Here is a 19486-nt window from a genome sequence, read left to right as displayed (position 1 = left end):
AGAAGAATATTTCCTGTCAAACCTAAATTTTGTTGTCCTTGATTTTTTCTTGAAACGTGTTTGAAGTATAATTGCACACTTGTCGTGTAATTTTGTTAGCGCTGTCCTGTTCATGACACTATAAAGTTGTTTTGATATTCTCTAACTTTTATTGAGTCAATAAAGAGCATAATGTTAAGCAAAAATATATGGCTGTCTTGTGGTCTCCGTTGCTGATTAAATGCAAACAAACATGGTTTTCAATTTTAAAGGGCTGCAGCTTACTGCTGAACATTTTAGTGCCTGATATTTTGCTGGATGAGTTAAGATACAACCTCACGATTAATTAGACTCAGTCTAGGTAACACTTTTCCTTTTTAAACCCCTTATCATTTCAAAAAATTACACAAACATCTGGGATACAAGGTATAAGACCGTTTATTAAATTAACTGAGCCAGAAATGTTATGACCAGAATGCAACTGACAGTTCTGACTATCTTGACCCCATTTAAAGAACCATATTTATTAAAGTGCCCACTTGCAAAAAAAGAGATAAGAGTTTATGCCTTCCCTGATGAGTAAATAAAGATATAAAACAATTAATTGTTTTGATTATCCTTTTTAAAGTAGTAATTAAAATGTAGCCATTGAATGCATTGGTTACTGCCATTGTTAATAGCGACATCATAAGTGTAACCATACAATGTCTATGGCCAATTATATATTTTATCCCTTACCTTTATTTGAGAAAATTTAATTGAAGTTGGACATAGACTATGTACAATGAACAATAGGCCTGCTCACTATATCTATTTTCAAATCTATATTTCTCTGACAATTAGTCAAGGCCCATAGGCCAACAAAAGAAAAAATAACAAAAAAACAAAACTCCAAATACTCCAACTATACTCTGTTTGAATCTACTTTGTTTTGGCATAAGTGATGCTTAGCTGTTCCCTCCACCACCATCTTATTATTTACATACTTCAATCATGCAGTTTATTGAGGGCATCTGCAGAATGGGCGAGGAGGAAGGAAAGAGAGCTTTTTCAAGCAGTGCATCAGCTGCACTCTGAAGCCTCCACTAGGTGGCATCATTGTATCTTGGTTTATGAATCATTCATGGAGATGGGGATAATGTAGAAAAATATTGAAGTAATAATGTTGAAGAAACTGTATACTAATGATTAGTATGTTAATTATTAAAAGAGCCTGCAAGCAAGTCAGCCATATATGATACAGTCATAATCTGAGCTGATGTGTATTAATTGCAGGTCACTGTGCAGGCAGGTAGCCCTTCATCCAGTCCAGCAGTGCACTGGGCTCTTGTAGGAAGGCTGGCAGGCTGCTCCTGCTGAAATAGGCAGCCAGGCCCAGGGCAGCGGCCGACAGAATCAGAGGCAACATAAAGGAGCGCTTGGGCTCGGGCTGATCAGACGGTCTGGTCTTCATGGGTTGGGCCACTCTCTCCCATTGAGTGAGGATGGCCTGACGGGCCCCAGCCCACTTTCCTGGCCCTCTAAGACGATACTGGTATGGAGTGCAGGGACCCAGGATCACACTCAGTCCCAGCCTGGGATCCGTCAGTAGCAGCCTCAGGATGCTGGGTCGAACCCCCACCTGCTCTGCTATCTCATCCATGTAGCTGATATAGTCAACCTGGATGGTGTGTCTCTGGCTGGTAACATACCTGAGAAAGAGACCAGAGCCAAACATGTTGACTTGGTATCTTTTAGATCCTAAATAGACAATCATTGAATTGAATAAATCCACTGCAGTACCTTGCAGCCATGCTCTCCCGCTTGCACTGAACATCCTTCAGCATGACAGCCATTGAAGGAAGCTTGTTACAGCCTGTATGTAATGAGAACAGAGTTGACAATTGAGTAAATGTCCTACTTCGACCTCAAGTATTTCTGTGGGGGTAAAGTGATGTGAAAAAGTTCACATTTTAAAGAACATGTGTCACCTTTAAAGACACGTGTGGCCCATCTGGCCTGCATCTCAGAGATTGGCATAATGGCTCCCAGTGGCTGCACTAGCCCAATGATAGCCAGCGTGGGGCGGTCCAACTCAGGGGGGAAAACATACTTGTACAGTGTTGATTTGTTCCCAGACACTGACAGCACTTGTGAGGCAAGGAATGGAAAGGAAAAGCTGTAACCTGTGGCAAATACCTGCAAGAGAGGGAGTCATCTCATTAACATGCTACTGCATGGCACTGTTGTCCAATGAAAGTGTGTGTAAGGAAGTGTGTGTGTGTGTGTGTGTGTGTGTGTATGTGTGTGTGTGTGTGTGTGTGTGTGTGTGTGTGTGCGTGTGTGTTTGGTGTGCGTGTACACACTTGTTACGATTACACCTACCACTAAGTCGATATCTTCCACAACACTCCCATCCTCAAACTCCACGCTGGATCCTTGAAATCTGCGGATGTTGGGTTTCACCTGAACTGTTCCAGATAGGATGCGGTTGGGCAGCTCATCATTCATTGTGGGATGCTGGCTGAACAACCTGAGATTCATATTCAGATTCATTTTAACAGATTGATAAGTAATGATACTACAATTTGATGCATGCTATTTTTATACATTTTTGTATTCATTTTTAAATAAAAGAAATCACGTGCAGCTATTTGAATAATACAGCGAGAAATGGCCAGAAATTGATAAAACTACCTGTGTTTTGGCTTCAGATTGTACAGACTGTGGTTGAATCTTTTGTTGAGTTGGCTCTCTCCCAGGCTGCAGAATAAACCAAAGGGAAGGATGCTCTGCAGAGAAGTTGCCATCCTGTTGAAGGTCATATCCAGGGGCAAGCCGTTGTCTCCAACTCGGTTCAGAACCCAGGCTCCCCTCCGAGTGCTCAGGTAAAGCTGGGGAGAGAAGACATGGGGAGTCGGCCATAATGCCAGTACCTGAATAAGGTTAAGATTAGAGTCTTGTGTGCCTCTGAGGATCCATATGTGACACCAACCTGCTTGGTGACTCTGCTCAGTTCCACAGCTATGTCTCCTCCAGAGTTTCCTATTCCAATCACTACAACCTTTTTGTTCCTCCACTCCTCAGGAGTCTTGTAGTCCCGACTGTGGAAGTACTTTCCCTTGAATGTGTCAATGCCTGAAAGATAGACACAGAGTTGTTACCAATACACACATCTGCTGCCAGGAGAGTTCATGACAGGTTTTCAGTTTCATTACAGGTTCAGTGTGCAGTGGGTGATTTAGATTTGTAAAAGAAAATCTAGATTAGTGACATTTAAGAAATTCACTGGAACCCTGGGGAGGCTGGGTTCGAATCTGGCCTTGGACCTTTGTCACGTCATCCAACCTTCTCTTCCCCCTTCCCTGTCTCTCAACTGTACTGTCTACTGTCTATAAAGCAGAAATTAAAAAATAAAAAATCTTCCAGTGTCCATGACTTGTTTATTAACCTGAGTTAAGTTTAATACAGGATCCTGGTTTAACCCATCTATTATGATTTCATCAAAGGATTCCATATAGAGATTAAACCAGATTAAGATGACATATAGGGCAACTTTGAGACCACAATACTGACATTCAGTTTTCTCTTTGGGTGGTGGCTACCTCACCTTGACATTATGCAACCACATAGATATGAAAATGGGGGTAGTCTTGCCATAATGTGGGAAAAGTTGATTCTTAAAGAACATAATTTCTCTCAATAGTGTTCTACAACAGGTTCTACTACAAGTGTGGTACCTGGGAAATCATGGAGAGGCAAGTTGGGGTGACAGTGGTGTCCGATACAGATCATCACAGCATCAAAAATGTGTTGCTCCTTCTTTCCATCCTTGTTCTCCGTCTCAACATCCCACTGGCCTGAACGAGAGAAATCAGATCTCTGCTTCACCTGCAAGACTTTGGTCTGAGAAACAGAGAGGCAGAAAGAGAGCTGATTACAGAACACAAGCCAGCACAGGTTTCTTATCCCTAACTCTGTTAAGTGCAATTATGTGGGTTTGAACATAATAGCATACTTTTCCTATGTTCTTGGCTTGGCATATCCTTCAGTCATACTGAACTCAGTGACATTTCACATCTGAGATTGAGGTGAAAATTATACATTATTTCAAGGATATAAAAACTCAACTTAATTCTTACATTGAAGCGTATGTGCTTGGTGAGCTGGAAGCCATCGGCATACATGCGAAAGTAGTCCATGATGAGGGAGTTGTGCATGTAGTTGGGGAAGTGTGCGGGGATGGGGAAGTCACTGTAACACATCATCTCCTTGGAGGTGTTGATGATGACAGAGTGGTAGATGCTGGCTCTGTCTGCCTCTGGGTTCTCCTGGGATAGGACAGCCATTAGGAGAAAAAACATTAACTTCAACATTATTTATTAAATATCCAGTTGGTTCAGAGTGTAACTCCTTGGTATATGTAATGTTACCACCCGTTTGAGTCTCCCATATTGGCGCGGTTGATGGAGATGAAAGGAGACAGTAAGGGAAGGGACCTGCAGCCTGCAGAGTGTGACTCACCTTAAACCTCCACAGGCCGCCGATGTCATCACTGCTCTCGAAGCAGACAGGCTCCAGCCCCTCATCCAGACAGCTCTTGATACAGGCCAGACCTGAACTGCCCCCTCCAACCACTGCCACACGCCGGGTCATGCTTTAGCTTTAGCCCTGCACAGGACGGTCCGGCTCAGTCTGAAAATGTCTTCTCTAATAACAAGGGGGTGCATGAACGGAGCAACAGAAGTTAGTCATTACCAAGATCTGCTTTTCTTTTTATGGACTGTACTTTGTTTACAGCGGGGACTTGGATATGCTACCTTGCATGAACTGGTAGAATCGAGCACACAAGTTAATATGTAACTAGATATAGTAGAGTTTTAGCCCTACATGATATCAGATACGGTGCGCTTTGATATCAACGCTATATCGCGACCAACCGTAAACTTTAATCCTTGTAGCGTAATGTTCACGGTCGCGTTCAAGTGTTCACGGTACGAACACACTATTTAACTGTTTATGGCCAACTGAGTTTTCATGGTGTCGCTCTGTCTGCCTGCACAACTGTATTTCTTAAAAGTCTCTATCTTACATCTATGCAAAATGTTATGATCGATCGTATCTACGTTCGTGCATTGCAGATATTCCTACAGGTTGCAGCGGCAGATGATAATATAACTGTCTTACCTGTTGCGAAGATGCGAACAAGAAAGTTGTTCGTGTTGCACAAGTCAAGGCAGTGGGCGGAAGAAGGGACAGTAAACTAACCTTTGGTTCACTGCAACGTCATGGCCTTGTTTGACTGGACGCGAAATTAACTGATCAGATAGTAAGCATGCTGTTCCCACAATAAATGAAGGTTATAAGCAATGCTGAATTGGAGACAAAAAAATACAAGCTGTATATTTTCTCCAAAATCTGCTTCTGTTTATGAACAACAAAGGGAAAGCCACCTAGAGTTGCTATAGAAATATGTGGAATGGCCTCATCTCATCTAGTTTTGGAGTCCAAGTCAAAGGTCTATAGGACCCAGATTATATTTAACATGAGCTACTGGGAATATGGAAGTTCCTTTTAAGAGGGGTGGGTGTGTCTCTTTTCTGGGGTGTGAACATGTTTTTTTGCATGTAGGCTTCTTATATAATGTGGTGGACCGAGAACCAGACGGCAGGCGCATACTAGTGTCCAAGAATGAAACTGCACTCTAACTAATCTCAGGAATCTCTAGAATTTAATAGAATAGATAAATACAAGAAAGTCATCAGTAGTAAAGCATTTCCACATCAATATATGCAGAGAAAAGGGATTACAGATAAATAATGTTCCAGATAACCCATGAACACACCAGTCTGGAGGAAAAACAAAACCCATTGCTGCACTTCTTTTTTTTTTTTTTTTTTAGGGTAAAATCCATTTTCACAAAGGAAATACATACCAAATCCAACAAAAAGGTGGGAGAAGGTGTGGTTTCTAGTTTCTGGTCAAGAGCGACTCTCAATTGATGCATACTTACTTCGACTCCTGTCAAACATGCATGAATATAATAGAAATATCCCAGACTGCTGCTTCTAATGTAGTGAAGTTCAGTGGGATATTTTTACATTATTGTGTATGGGAGTGTGATACAATAAAGAAGTTTTTGCAGGAGGTGATCTCGATGTTGGAAGACATTTAGTCTGTAAGGATTCCCATGGATCCAAAAGTTCTCATCTTAGGCCCGGACCCTCTTGACCTACATAAAAGAAAAAAGAAAGAATACAAACTAATTGACATGAGTGTTTTACAAGTAAAGCGACTGCCTGCCCTAAACTGCCTGACATTGGTGCCTGGATAAAAAAATATGACTCATTATATGGCTATGGAAAAATACCACATATATTGAGAGGTAAACTCAATGTATTTAATGATATTTGGAAGCCTTTTATGTTCTTTCTAAGACATGGTGACTTTGGGAATAAACTTACGCAGCATGAATAACTAATGTATGAAAAGAAAACCCATACTTAAAAAGCATGGTGTTTAACTTCAAGTTTCATTTATTTATTGTGTTTAATTCAATCCATTCTATTGTATGTTTATTTCGCATTTTACTGTGTTTTAGTTTATTCTATTTTATTAATGGAGGTGGGAGTTGTGTGTGTGTGTGTGTGTGTGTGTGTGTGGGGGGGCGGGGGGGGGGCGGGGGGGGGGAGTGTCACAGTAAAGGTGACCTTGTTGTACATTGGTTGTTAATGTGATGTAAAATTTGATAAAAAGAAATCCAATAAAAATATTGTTTAAAAAACGAAGAAGAACAAGGCTCAAGGGGAACACTGGTGTACTGAGACATCACATCTAAGGTAATCAGTGAGATCAGAATCATTTTGGTTAATCTTTACCTTAAATAAATGATCAAAGAAATACCCCCAATACTTCAAACATGATGGCAATCCAACCACTATGGGCCATAAAATGCAATCAATATATTTGGAGATTGGTTCAGTCAAACTATCAACTTTTATTTCTTTACCTTTATTTGACAATGATAAGAACCAGTTATAGACGCAGAATATTGCCTCATGTGACACAGACAGGATTAGACTGTTATTGACTTCTCACCTAGAAGTTAAAGTGCTGCAACAGTTTGAAGGCCTGAGTGTGGCAGAGACGCAGGTAGAGCAGCACCTCTGGGTGGTGCTGCTCTATGACTGGCTCCTCCTAGAGAGGGACAGTGTGCAAGAGATAAAGTGTGAGATAGACTCATACTCTTTGTCTAAGGCCCCCCCCCCCCCCCCCCCCCCAGTGGCTGAAATATATCACCACAACAACCCTTGAATAAAGCTTAATTTGCACCTCTGCACAAAGTAAACCATATCAATGTGTTATTGTATGCACCACCAGTGTAAATCTCCATGTCACTAGCTAAACATAGACAGTTGTACAAGTGTGCGAGATGAATTCCCAATCCCTACGCGTTTCCGTGTTAACAGATAGAATACCGTGTGCAGTATTTTCCCTCCTCCAGTATTGAGAGTCTTCCAACTTCTACTTTTGAAAAGATTAATCGATTCCAGTTTTGCCTACCGTGACTTGTAGTGTTTTGTGGGTTTTTTATGTTGCATACATGGGCACGTATTTTTTTTGTTAGATTTGTTGTTAGATTTGTTGAAATCGAAGTAGCCTACTAGCTACGCTGTGGAATTTTCATAAAATGGATATCCATATATCACCGGCTATCCTTCATATCGAGGCGGATTTGACCAGAGGACTGTCACCAGAAAAGATTGTTGACATCTACGCAGGGCGGAAACAGAGACATTACTACTGCGTTAAGTAAGACGGCTGTTTATTTGAAGTGTGTGTGTGTGTGTGTGTTCAGTTGGAATGAATCTGGAGGTATGGTCCAGCACAGTGTGGTTAGAACTTTTTCTTTTCATGTCCTCTGGTCTACTGGCAAGTCATCTATTTTCCCACTACTTTATTACTTTGCGTCGTACAGTATTGAATTATACAAGCCTGGTTTTGGATGTGTTCGTCGGTTGTTGTCTACTTTGTAATTTGTTGTGGTGTATGGTCTATTGGCTATAAGTGATGTATTTTGGCATTGTGTGTGGCGTGGTGCAGCATAGGGAATTGACAGGGATATAATAGTTTTTCTTTTGGTGCCCCCCCCCCCCCAGAATACAACTCAAACTCCGCCTATGGCCTTAAGTCTCTCTGGCTGGTATAGAAGTGAGAAGACGGCAGAAATGGAGGGCACAGGATGCAGCTGAGCAGGCTGGGTGACAGCATCATCACAGTCTCCATACCCCCAATGTCATGGCTGCTCTCAAAGCAGATGGACTCCAGACCTTCATCCAAACAGGCCTTGATGCTGGTCAGACCAAGGCCCTGCACCGATCACTGCCACCGTATGAACCATGCTGGAGGAGAGATGGTTATTCTTACTTTCAATTAATTGAAAATACAATATTTAAGTATTACAACTGAGATATGGCAATGGCTGTAAACACGCAGGTATTGCCAGACTTGAGTGAAACAAATGGCAAGATCCAGATCCAGGGAGAAAGAAAGTACAGCATTCACAAAAAAACTTTATTAAAATTAAAAAAAAATGAGCATTGAAGTAATTTGGGCTTCATGGTGAGTCTATAGGGTAAAGGTTTATGCCGCTCACAAAAAGGTTAGTGCATGTACATGAATGCAGGTGAAACTTACACACAAATACATTTAAACACCACCTCAGGTGCATGTGTTTCCCACCCTCACACACTGTATTTAGTGAAAAACAGCATCCAATTATTTCCATATCAATCACTTTCATGCCTTCTTAGTCAGATTGCTTGTGTTTCTTTGATCAGTGATATTTGTAAAAAATAAAAAACCTTCAATAAATGGGCAAAATTCTACATAAAAAGAGAAAGAAACCCATACCTTGTGCCTGAAAGTCTGATTGTACTCTCTTGCACACTGTTTATGCTCTCTTTAGTTTAGTTTAGTTGCACAGTGGTAAAACATTATAGCAAAGTGATAAAAAACACAGACAAAAGAGATGCAATTACTGCAGGTGAGATAAAAACCCCACTGGTCTTACAAAAACAGACAAAATATAAATTATATATATATATATATATATATATATATATATACACATATGTGTGTATGTATGTTCTCAAGATGAGAAGCTAAGAAATATCTGTACTGGAAAACAAAATCTCAACAGAAACAGTGTTGTAGACAATGGCAGAACAACAGTAAGACCCATAAAATGCCAAGGGAACAAATTAATTAAAACAGCCCTAATGCAGGAAATGAAATCATTGGGGACAAATGTTAAGGCCTTGAAAGCTATTTTCATTTCCTGCAAGGCACACTTGTAAGGCACCTACTTAGCTATCCAGATCATTGCTACAGTGTCAAAAAATATTCTGTGAGCAATTTTCTATTGCATTCTAGCTGTAAAAGTGAATTTGAGCGTCTCAATTGCAGTAAAGTCCTTTCCTGAAAAGTAAAGCTAACTTTGGAGGAAAACTAGACATTAGCACAATGAGGGAATGCACAAGGATGGCTATTTTGATCATAGGTTTCATTGTATCCAATGTTAACATGCAAACTAGAAGACATAAAGTTATTCAGTTCTATATGAAAATAGAAAAATCATTTTTTTTTGGATGATGTTCCTTATTACATCACACGGCGCAACAAGATGTGTGCTGGCCATAACACAAGATGTAGTAACACGTGTAGGCACAACAACAATATTATCAGGACTAACTGTATTTTAAACCAATGGCCATCTTTCATCAATAACCCAGTATTCATGAACGTAGCCACTTATCACCACTAACCAATTATCTCAGAATAATTATTCTTTCATTTAACATGGAGTCGCTTTACGTTTACAATGTATATTTATTGTTTTCCTGTAGGTCCATCTTCCCACGAAACAAATGCTCAAACATAATTAAGTTTGTGCATTTGAAGATTTGTCTCAAGACTGCAGCTGTAAGCAAACAAACCACTGTCTTACCTGCTGCGAATAGCTGGATGTGATACATCACAGTGGCTGGAATGAGGAAGATTATGCTAATCAAATAGTCTTAACTATGGTAAACTGCAACATCATGGCCTTATTTGAAAAGACTGTGTAACCTCTGTTCTGAGTTTTTTGCAGCAAATTCTGCAATTCAAGGCCTAATGAATCAAATGGGTGTGACTCCAATAAAGATAGGATTCTGAGAAGTGTTACCTTATACTTTAAATTTGTTGTCCAAAATCTATTTGATGCATCCTATTATATTTAAAAAAAAAAAACCACCCCAAAGCGGATCAGTTATGCAGATGTTTGTCAAATGAACAGTTGTCAGTAGAAACCAGTAGCTTGCACTTTGTCTCCTTTTGAGACAAAGGAGAGAAAAAAGTCAGTTTCCTAGAAATGCTAGGTTGGTTTAGCAGCACTCTCCCCATGCACACCATTCATTTTTTATTTTTTTTATTTTCCACATAGGCTTTGATGTATTTATTTTAAAATATTTATTTCCTCAATAAATAGTCAAGCCAGTTGGTTAAACATCAGTACATTTTTAAAAAAGTATTTTCATTTAAGATAGTCTGGGAAAAAATCTACAACACTCTCAAACTACAACATTCTGAAACTATTCTATTAGAAACTCTGCTGTATGTGTTGCTCAGCTGCTCCCTCTATCACCATCTCATCAGAGTGGGGGAAGAGAGAAGAAAGAGCAGAGGCTGTGTTGATTGTAGAGGGAGCAGCACAGCAGAACAACACCTGAGACAGCCAGCATCAGGCTCAGTCTAGAAGACGGCTTGGTCTCTGGTTCTGGTACCACTCTGGTCCTGAAAGGCTGAACCACCCGCTCCCATTGTGTGAGGATGGCCTGACGGGCTCCGGCCCATTGGCCCGGCCCAGTCAGACGGTACTGGTATGGGGTGCAGGGACCCAGAAACACCTGCAGTCCGAGCCTGGGGTCCGTCAGTAAGAGCCGCAGGATGTTGGGTTGAACCCCCACCCGCTTTGCCAGAGAGTCCAGGTAAGGAATGTAGTCCACCTGGAGGGGGTTGCGTTCAGAGCAGGCAAACCTAGGGGAAGATGCACAAACACACACTTTATTTAAACAGGCAAGTCAATTAAGAACAAATTCTTGTTTACAATGACGGCCTAGAAAGAGGCCCCATTTTGACGCTCGATGGGGAATTAGAGGAAAGGTAAGAAGAAAATAATAATAACAAAAGGGAGGCAAGATAAGAAGGCTAGTCATTTGCAGAAGACAACAGAAAACTAATAAAATCAGTAATGCAACAACAGTAAAGAAGGCAGAGAGAGACTTTTGCAACTCATTCCACTCACTGGGAGCAGCAAACTAGAATGAGGAGTGGCCAAGGAAAGCTTTAACTCTGGGGACATTCAGCAGGATGTGGTGAGCAGACCAGCTGTTACAGGAAGAGTTTTGTAACAAATTAGTCAGATAGGGCGTCAGACCAAGGAGTCTCTTTTGAATATAAGAGTGAGCCAATGGATTTTCAGACGAGTATATAGGAAACATACAGCAACATCAACAAGAAAACCCTCAAAAGTAATTACACATTAAATCAGTTCTTGACATTAAATGAAAGCTCAGGGTCGTGTTGGTCCTCTTTGTAATGGCCATTATTTGCTGGAGCGTATAATGCAAACTGCACTTTGGTGCAGTGCAGAGGATTATTTCCAGTCATCTCGAAGGTTAATACAGATCATGTGAATTGAACAACTTACAATTCAACATGATAAGCATTGCCTACCTCTGATGCATGGTTGCTGTGGCTTTCTCAATGTCCTGTAACATGGCCTCCTCTGAGGGAAGTGTCGTTAAACCTGGGGGAAATTCAAGTGAATTAAAATAGACAGAGGCATACCTACAGAGGTTGTTATACCAGGCACCTTAGGGTGTTTAGAATACATGAGCATGATCTGGGAGCAAATTCAATCAGCCAGACAACAGAAGAGAGATCTTTATGTTGTATTTCTAGACCTAGACATTGACTCAGTCCTACATATTCCGTTATGAAAATAACAAAATCAGCAATGATTTTGTTTTGCCAACAAATCTCGTCCATGTAGCCGGTGCCCAATGAAGCCATGTCCGAGCAGCCATAGAACTCCATTGTATTAAAAAAATGATGCTCAGTTGCTCTGGGCAGCATATTTCATCATCACGATGCACCGGGCCAGCCGACTTTTTCCTCAAACAACTTAATAAGCCGGCTGTAAACACTTTGCGATCTCAGGAAAGTAGTTCCGTAGCACCGAAAATAGTCCCCGGCGTGATGAAGAATTTGTTCCCATTTGAATTTGATTTGGTAATAACTACAACAGCATGACTTTTGGTGGTAACAGTTAGCGATTTTTAAAATTGAGACTATGTCTTTGTGAGCTGTATTTAAAGGTTTTTAGCTTACCATTGGAGCCAATGACTTCCGGGTTGACGGCTAAAAACAGTACGTGGGAAGTCAGAAAGTAATGGGAGTAGAGCAAACGCATTGTTGATTTTGTTATTTTCATAGGATTTGTTGACGGTAAGCAATGCATTAAAAAACACCGGCCTTATCCTTTAAGACTTATGTGGGGATGAAATTGGTCTTAAATGTTATTTTAACTGGCATTAAAAAGGTCTAAAAAAGTTATTCTGATTAGTGTTGAGAGCAGGTGTGTAGGAGGGTGGTTCTGGGACGCCTTCACAGGTCATGTACTCTTCTCAATGTGTCATCGGCCTAATTTAATGAAATATGATATTCCCACGCTCACCTGCCTTCTTTCTCTAATATCCAAGCTAAGTTTCTATGTAGGCACTCACCCAAACAGAACAAATGATAGCTACATCAGATCCTGTGTATTGATAAATGCCTAGGGTCTTTCTCTCTTGACCATCAAGGCAAAGTATGTTCTCAAAGAACCTACATCATACTTATCTATAAAACTGAAAGTTTCTGTGGTGTAGTTTACCCTTAAATACTCTGGTGGCCCAGCGGGCCTGCATCTCAGCCAGAGGGTTGATAGCGCCAAGGCCGTGGATGAAGCCCACCACTGCCAGGGTGGGCTGGGACAGACCTGGAGGGAACACATGCTGGTAGAGACGCAGCCTGTAACCACACTTCGCCTGCAGAGCTGACGGCAGGAAGGGGAAGCTGTAGTTGTACCCTGTGGCAAACACCACTACATCCACCTGGATCACACAAGCATAAAACTCAAAGATAACAGGAACACAAACATTGGACAATTAGTCTAATAAATGTATGCTGTCATATCACAGTACCTTCAGTGCAATAATATTTTCCTCATCAGATTTAGCTGTTGACCCAATGTCTAAGAATGGTTACAGTACTAATACACACCTTGTCTATGATGCTCCCATCAACAAAGACCACACTGGAACCACAAAACTCCTTCACGTTTGGCTTCACCTGAACACGACCTGAGATAATCCGACTTGGCAGCTCGTCATTCACTACTGGGATCTGTGCAAAAAAACTGCAAAGAGGACAGTATGGAAGTGAGCCACAAGATTGGCACAAAGTAAAAGATGCATGACTGATATGTCTGGGGGAAAAACATCTTCCTTCATACGATTTTGTTACCCATGTTTTGGTTTCAGGCCATACAGTCTGTGGTCAAATGCTTGGTTCACGTTCTTCTCCACCATCCTGGCACTCCATGAGGGGCGGAGCCTCTGTAGCATCATATCCAATCGGGAAGTCCCCACCAGGTCACATGGGAGCCCACCCTGTCCTACACGGCTGGCGACCCACGCCCCACTCCTGGTACTGAGGTACACCTGCAGATCAGATCAGCACAGAAAGGGTGAAGACCCATGTGCTTGTCAGTATTTTTTACCCTCAGCATCAGAATCTGTTTAAAGGCAGAAATTCAAGGCAGCAGTCCTTTGATTTGAAATAAAGACAACAGCTCAGAAAAGTAATTAATTTCTGTACCTTCTCTGCAACTCTACTGATATCCACAGCAATATCACCTCCAGAATTCCCAATCCCAATCACCACCACTCTTTTCCCCTGCAGACCCTCAGCGTTGCGATATTCCCAGCTGTGGAAATACCTGCCTTCAAAGCTCTCAATACCTGAAATGGAATCAAAAACAAAACAAAAAAACACTCATATAACTGCATATATTGATGATTTCTGTGGATAATTTATTGTCAGGCATGAGACAGAATCATTACTATTTTTGGTGTCCAGATCTTCAGTTAGAGTTGTGTAGCAGCAGCCACAGCGTGTCCCTCCCACACATTAAATAAAATCTATATTCCTGGTACCTGGGAAGTCTTTGAGCGGCAGATGAGGCTGGGTGAAGTGTCCGGTACAAACCATCACTGCATCAAAAACACAAGTCTCCCTCTGGCTCTCTCTCCCCTCTGTCTCCACCTCCCACTGGCCCGTCAAGGAGAAGTCTGGGCTCTGCCTCACACTGACCACGGTTGTCTAAAACAAACACACATAAACAGACAGACACAGAACCCATTAAAAATATGTTTTGTAGTATATCTATCTATCTCTAGTGGTGGAAAATCAAATGTGGGCATATTTGTTCAGCCTAAGAACTTTCACATTTTACCGATATTTGTATACATGTAATGTGTAGAAATTTGCATTATCGTTATGGGACTCCCTCATGATAAAATTACCATTTCAGTTTTAATCTCTGTTCTAATGTATATTTTGATGAAGTATTGCCTTTGGGCAGCAGAGGTCACTGTTCTTGGTCAGTATTGAAATGCATTTTAGAAAATGGTTGTTTTCTGCACCATATCCTTGATGCTTTGATCATAATTCTTACTATTACTGACAAAACCCAATTTAGGAACATGTTGAATAAATTACTGAATCTCCATTAAGCAGAGACTACAGATCTCCTTGTGTTATAAACATGGGGTGGCCTACTCATTTATGCTACATATAAACCAAGTACTGATTATTGCCTGAAACAACAAATCTAATGGCCGCTAACCTGGAAGTGTATGTGCTGCAGCAGTTTGAAGGCCTGAGCGTAGAGGCGCAGGTAGAGCAGAACCTCGGAGTGGTGCATGTTGTTGGGGAGCTCAGCTGGAGGGGGGAAGTCGCTGAATGACATCATCTCTTTGGAACTGTTGATGACCACAGAGTGATAGATGTTGGCCCTTCCAGGCTCAGGCTCCTCCTACGGAAAGACAGAGACAAAGAGACACAGATAAAGTGACAGACCCACAGTGCTCTTTTCTGCTTTGCCTAAAATTACAGTTTTCCAAATAAATCATAGTGATGTCACTTCTTAAAGTTACTGTCAGCAGTGTTAGCTCAATGTAGCAGGAGGCAGTGGGTGAATGGATGAGCGGCAAGTTCGCAAGCCTGGAGCTGTCATCAACGACCACACAAGGCCAGTTGGATGTGCACGCCTCTACTACCCTTTTAGTGCTTGTAATTTAGCATAAGTAACTTGCCTATTCATCTAATTTTGTTAAAAGATCATATTTCCATGACCTATCAGATTCATAGCCTTTGAATCGTGGGAATATTCATCCACACTTAAACATTGTAATTACACTCTTAAAATTGTGACACAGATCAATTGAGTCTGTCACTCAAAATTGTTCATCACACACAGGGCGCATTTGAGCATAAGCAATTTGACTTCATATACAGCACACACCTTAAATAGCCCCAGTTGCACCTAAATAGCGTTGTTCACCTGTTGGAGCAGAGCCCAGGATGTGGTTTAAGCTTTAAGCAGATATAGGAGAACAGGTTTAGAACACTTTCCCTCTCCTTGTGAATCTGGAGGGAATCACTATAGTCTTTTAACTAACAGGTCAAAAGTAATTAACCTTCTTCATTACATTAGAGGCATTTAACTAATGTTTGTATGAAGAGCATCTTGCATTAAAAGGCAAAAGTACAATGAGTCAACATTTGTTATCAGGATTGAAAGTAGTCAAACAATAAAAGATGTAATTGGCAGCAAACAGTGCTACACTCAATGCTCAGAGGTAGACAGTGTAGCAGTACTGCACTGTTGCATGTACTGCATGTATGTACTATGTGAACAGGGGGACTTGCTAATGTGAATGAAACTGAATGAATGTGTATTGCCTGGGTGTGCACAGTGTCAGGGGGTGGAATTGGTAATGGGTGGGTTATTGGGCTCAGGTCGAACAGCAGGTTTAGGAAGAGTGCCCAGCGCCATTACTTTATGGGACATCACCAAGATAATGGGAGACATTGCCCACCTAATGTGCTGGACTTTAGGTCCGCTGCACACAAGTACCATGGAGGTTGATGAGCCTCACAAACACTACATATTCATCAGCCTTAGTACTGCTTGTTCTGGAATATAGAAGACTTGACACTGGATAAGATGCACAAAGTTAATGGAATATGATATAGATACTAACAGAAATTTAAAGTTTTCGTTTTACACCCACGTTCACAAAGAATTAAACTGATATAATGCACTTTTGCATGGTATACAAATTCAGTGAAAAACAGAATACGCTCATTCCCAATTCCCATCTAGGCTTGAACATACAAGCCTATAGATAATTTTCAGACCCGCTTTCTCGGATAAAAGGCAGTATTCAGTTAACAGCTGTGTCCCTCACCTTAAATCTCCATAGACCCCCAATGTCATGGCTGCTCTCAAAGCAGGTGGGTTCCAGACCTTCATCCAAACAGGCCTTGATGCTGGTCAGACCAGAAGGCCCTGCACCGATCACTGCCACCCTGTGAACCATGCTGTAGGCGAAGCAGAGAAAGAGGAGAGATGGTTATTCTGATGACAAGTTTTGGTCTGAGATATAGAGGTGAGATTAGAGCCAACATACTTGGGGTGGAACTGGGGTAAGAAGAAAGGCGGAGGAGGAAAAGCTGTGTACTGTGTTGCAGTGATGAATGAGGCAGTATTATGTTGAGTGTGTGACTGACTTTCAATTCATGGTAAGGATACTCCCATTGTCTTTGAGTTAATGGTTTGTGTAGAAACAAGGTCGTTAAGGTGCTTGAGTCAATCAAGGATAATTATATTGATTAAGCTTGTTTTATACTCTGATCTGTCTTTCAGACGTGTTCAGACGTGTTCTGAAGGTCGCCTTAATCTTTTCAGCGCACCATAGTAGCCTATTACGTCTCAATAGAGTATAAATAAATATTTATAGATGTGTACATTAACATCCAATTATATTGATTAAGGCTCCAGACAGATGAGACACTTTTATAAGATAAAAGGAGTTTTCCCTCAACACACAAATTCTCTCTTCCTCCTTCTCTCCTTGAATACACATGCACACACTACACTCTCACTCGCTCACCCTCACTTTAAAGTCACACTAAATCTTTTTTTTTTAGCTCATTTTATCATCATATTACCAATTTAATTTGTTGTATTTTTACATCAAAATCTCATTACTTTTAGGAGGTCAATGAAGCAGAACCTCAGACAAAACTTGTGGCCACCCTTCATCTCCTGGCCTCTGGCTCAGCTGCAGTGAGAATATGGTTGCGTCTCAGGTCTTCTAATTAGAAAATTGCGACTGACTTTCTTTGCATATTGGTCTTCATAAATCAGGCACTTAATTGGAGAAAGCGGCGCCCGTTACGTTTTTGGCACGGCAGTAATCAACACAGGGAGAATGAAATCAGAGAAGGCCTATAGTCTATCGATCCTCTCTCTTCATCACTGAAACGTGTTTAAACTTATTAGCTAATCAGGCAGCTTTATCCTATATGTTACACCCGCTTACCATGCCTTTCTGCACTACTTTCAGAAAGGCAATGCGAGGTGGGGCCCACTCCAAATAAATAAATAATAATAACTTTATTTGTATAGCACCTTTTAACAAGACTGTTTACAAAGTGCTTCACAGAATAAAAAGGCATAAAAACAAAGAAATAAAAGGAGTAAAACTATAAAAACAATAGTAAAAAGGACAACGAAGGATAAAATTTAAATACGCAGAAGTAAAAGAAAAAAACACTAAATACATGTAAACCAAATTACCACCACCTAATTAAAAGCAATGGTAAAAAGATGTTTTAAGATGTTTCTTGAAAGTGCTGAGTGTATCAGTGGCTCTTAACTTATCTGGGAGGGAGTTCCACAGTTTAGGTCCAAGGTAGCTAAATGCTGACTCACCACTCTTAAGCCTAATTTTAGGGACTAGTGCAGTGCCCGTTCAAAACGTGCCTGTCCGGAACGGGCCGATTGCTGCTTGCAGCTTTCTCGAGAACCGCTCGTGCCCGCAGTGCAGCTTTCTCGAGAACCGCGCGTGCCCGTAGTGCAGCTTTCTCGAGAACCGCTCGTGCCCGCAGTGCAGCTTTCTCGAGAACCGCGTGTGCCCGTAGTGCAGCTTTCTCGAGAACCGCGCGTGCCCGTAGTGCAGCTTTCTCGAGAACCGCGCGTGCCCGTACTGCTCGTGCCCGTAGTGCAGCTTTCTCGAGAACCGCGCGTGCCCGTACTGCTCGTGCCCGTAGTGCAGCTTTCTCGAGAACCGCGCGTGCCCGTACTGCTCGTGCCCGTAGTGCAGCTTTCTCGAGAACCGCGCGTGCCTGTACTGCTCGTGCCCGTAGTGCAGCTTTCTCGAGAACCGCGCGTGCCCGTACTGCTCGTGCCCGTAGTGCAGCTTTCTCGAGAACCGCGTGTGCCCGTACCGCTTGAGCCCTGCTGCTGCACAGAGCGCTGTCCGCTTGTTTATTCAAAGTTTAGTAATATTGAACGTGTCGTGTGTCCAACTTGCACCAAAACCGACACTGCACGTCCTTGGGTCCCCAGCAATACACCCGCCAAGTGTGAAGTCGATCGGACGAACGGTTCTCGAGATATGCGAAGGACACACACACACACACACTATATGGGGGGTGTAAAGGGTCACAGAGGACAACACGCACGTACATACGCTCATGTTATTATTTACTAAAAGTCCCACATGTGTATGTATGTGTCTGTGTGTGATTAGTACAACTCAGCCATGCATACTCTTAACACACAGGCGTTCGTGTGTACGTACTGTGTGCGCATCCTGCGACTGCACGTGCACACGCGCGTGCGCACGTGTCTCTTAACCCAGGCTTCAGCTGCCAGAAGCAAGTGAACACTGTTATCACAGAAGCAGGAGAAAACCATGCTGTGGACCACATTAATAGCCTAGTATGATTCATTATTGTTGTTTTATCTGTTTTCGTCATTTATGTAGCTTTATTTTAATTTTTAACATCTTTTTTCTTTTTTTTAGCACTTCGGGTGCTTCTGTTTTTTATAGGACAGAAATTTTGCTCAGCATTAGCAATTGGTCATATAGCGTAGCAGTAATGCGCAGGTCTATGGAACATAACATTGGTGGTTCAAACCCAGCCTTGAGCCACACTAAAGCTTGTTTTATACTCTGATCTGTCTTTCAGACGTGTTCAGACGTGTTCTGAAGGTCGCCTTAATCTTTTCAGCGCACCATAGTAGCCTATTACGTCTCAATAGAGTATAAATAAATATTTATAGATGTGTACATTAACATCCAAT

At 41.7% G+C, this 19486-nt stretch overlaps 2 protein-coding genes across 2 annotated transcripts; both read right to left on the bottom strand.

The window, feature by feature from the left end:
* Positions 1 to 516: 516 nt before the first annotated feature.
* On the bottom strand, positions 517 to 5231 carry LOC139908752 (flavin-containing monooxygenase 5-like). Its single transcript, XM_071895553.2, has 10 exons — positions 5146 to 5231; positions 4483 to 4668; positions 4101 to 4289; positions 3699 to 3864; positions 2954 to 3096; positions 2656 to 2852; positions 2344 to 2491; positions 1950 to 2157; positions 1762 to 1834; positions 517 to 1670 (listed from the first exon to the last, which is right to left on the bottom strand). The coding sequence occupies exons 2-10, from the start codon at positions 4612 to 4614 to the stop codon at positions 1256 to 1258; spliced, it is 1671 nt and encodes a 556-aa protein (XP_071751654.2). The 5' UTR covers positions 4615 to 4668; positions 5146 to 5231; the 3' UTR covers positions 517 to 1255.
* Positions 5232 to 10561: 5330 nt separating this feature from the next.
* Positions 10562 to 16712, bottom strand: LOC139908757 (flavin-containing monooxygenase 5-like). The gene is made up of 9 exons (XM_071895560.2): positions 16581 to 16712; positions 14954 to 15142; positions 14262 to 14427; positions 13924 to 14066; positions 13570 to 13766; positions 13327 to 13462; positions 12938 to 13157; positions 11737 to 11809; positions 10562 to 11037 (listed from the first exon to the last, which is right to left on the bottom strand). Exons 1-9 carry the CDS (start codon positions 16710 to 16712, stop codon positions 10653 to 10655), a joined length of 1641 nt encoding a protein of 546 aa, XP_071751661.2. The 3' UTR covers positions 10562 to 10652.
* Between the last annotated feature and the right edge of the window lie 2774 nt (positions 16713 to 19486).

Source organism: Centroberyx gerrardi, chromosome 9 (assembly GCF_048128805.1).
Source record: "Centroberyx gerrardi isolate f3 chromosome 9, fCenGer3.hap1.cur.20231027, whole genome shotgun sequence".
In the NCBI taxonomy this organism is placed as follows: domain Eukaryota; kingdom Metazoa; phylum Chordata; class Actinopteri; order Beryciformes; family Berycidae; genus Centroberyx; species Centroberyx gerrardi.
The sequence above is the reverse complement of the archived record's forward strand: the minus strand, read 5'-3'. Positions and strand labels throughout refer to the sequence as shown.

Coding starts and splice junctions, on each gene's coding strand:
- LOC139908752 (XM_071895553.2), bottom strand. CDS start 4,614: ATGACCCGGCGTGTGGCAGTGGTTGGAGGGGGCAGTTCAGGTCTGGCC. Junction 3,097..3,698: donor GCCTCTCCATGATTTCCCAG/GTACCACACTTG, acceptor TCTATCTTTCAG/GCATTGACACATTCAAGGGA. Junction 1,835..1,949: donor GGCCACACGTGTCTTTAAAG/GTGACACATGTT, acceptor CATTACATACAG/GCTGTAACAAGCTTCCTTCA.
- LOC139908757 (XM_071895560.2), bottom strand. CDS start 16,712: ATGGTTCACAGGGTGGCAGTGATCGGTGCAGGGCCTTCTGGTCTGACC. Junction 13,767..13,923: donor TCAGTAGAGTTGCAGAGAAG/GTACAGAAATTA, acceptor TCTGATCTGCAG/GTGTACCTCAGTACCAGGAG. Junction 11,810..12,937: donor GGCCACCAGAGTATTTAAGG/GTAAACTACACC, acceptor AATTTCCCCCAG/GTTTAACGACACTTCCCTCA.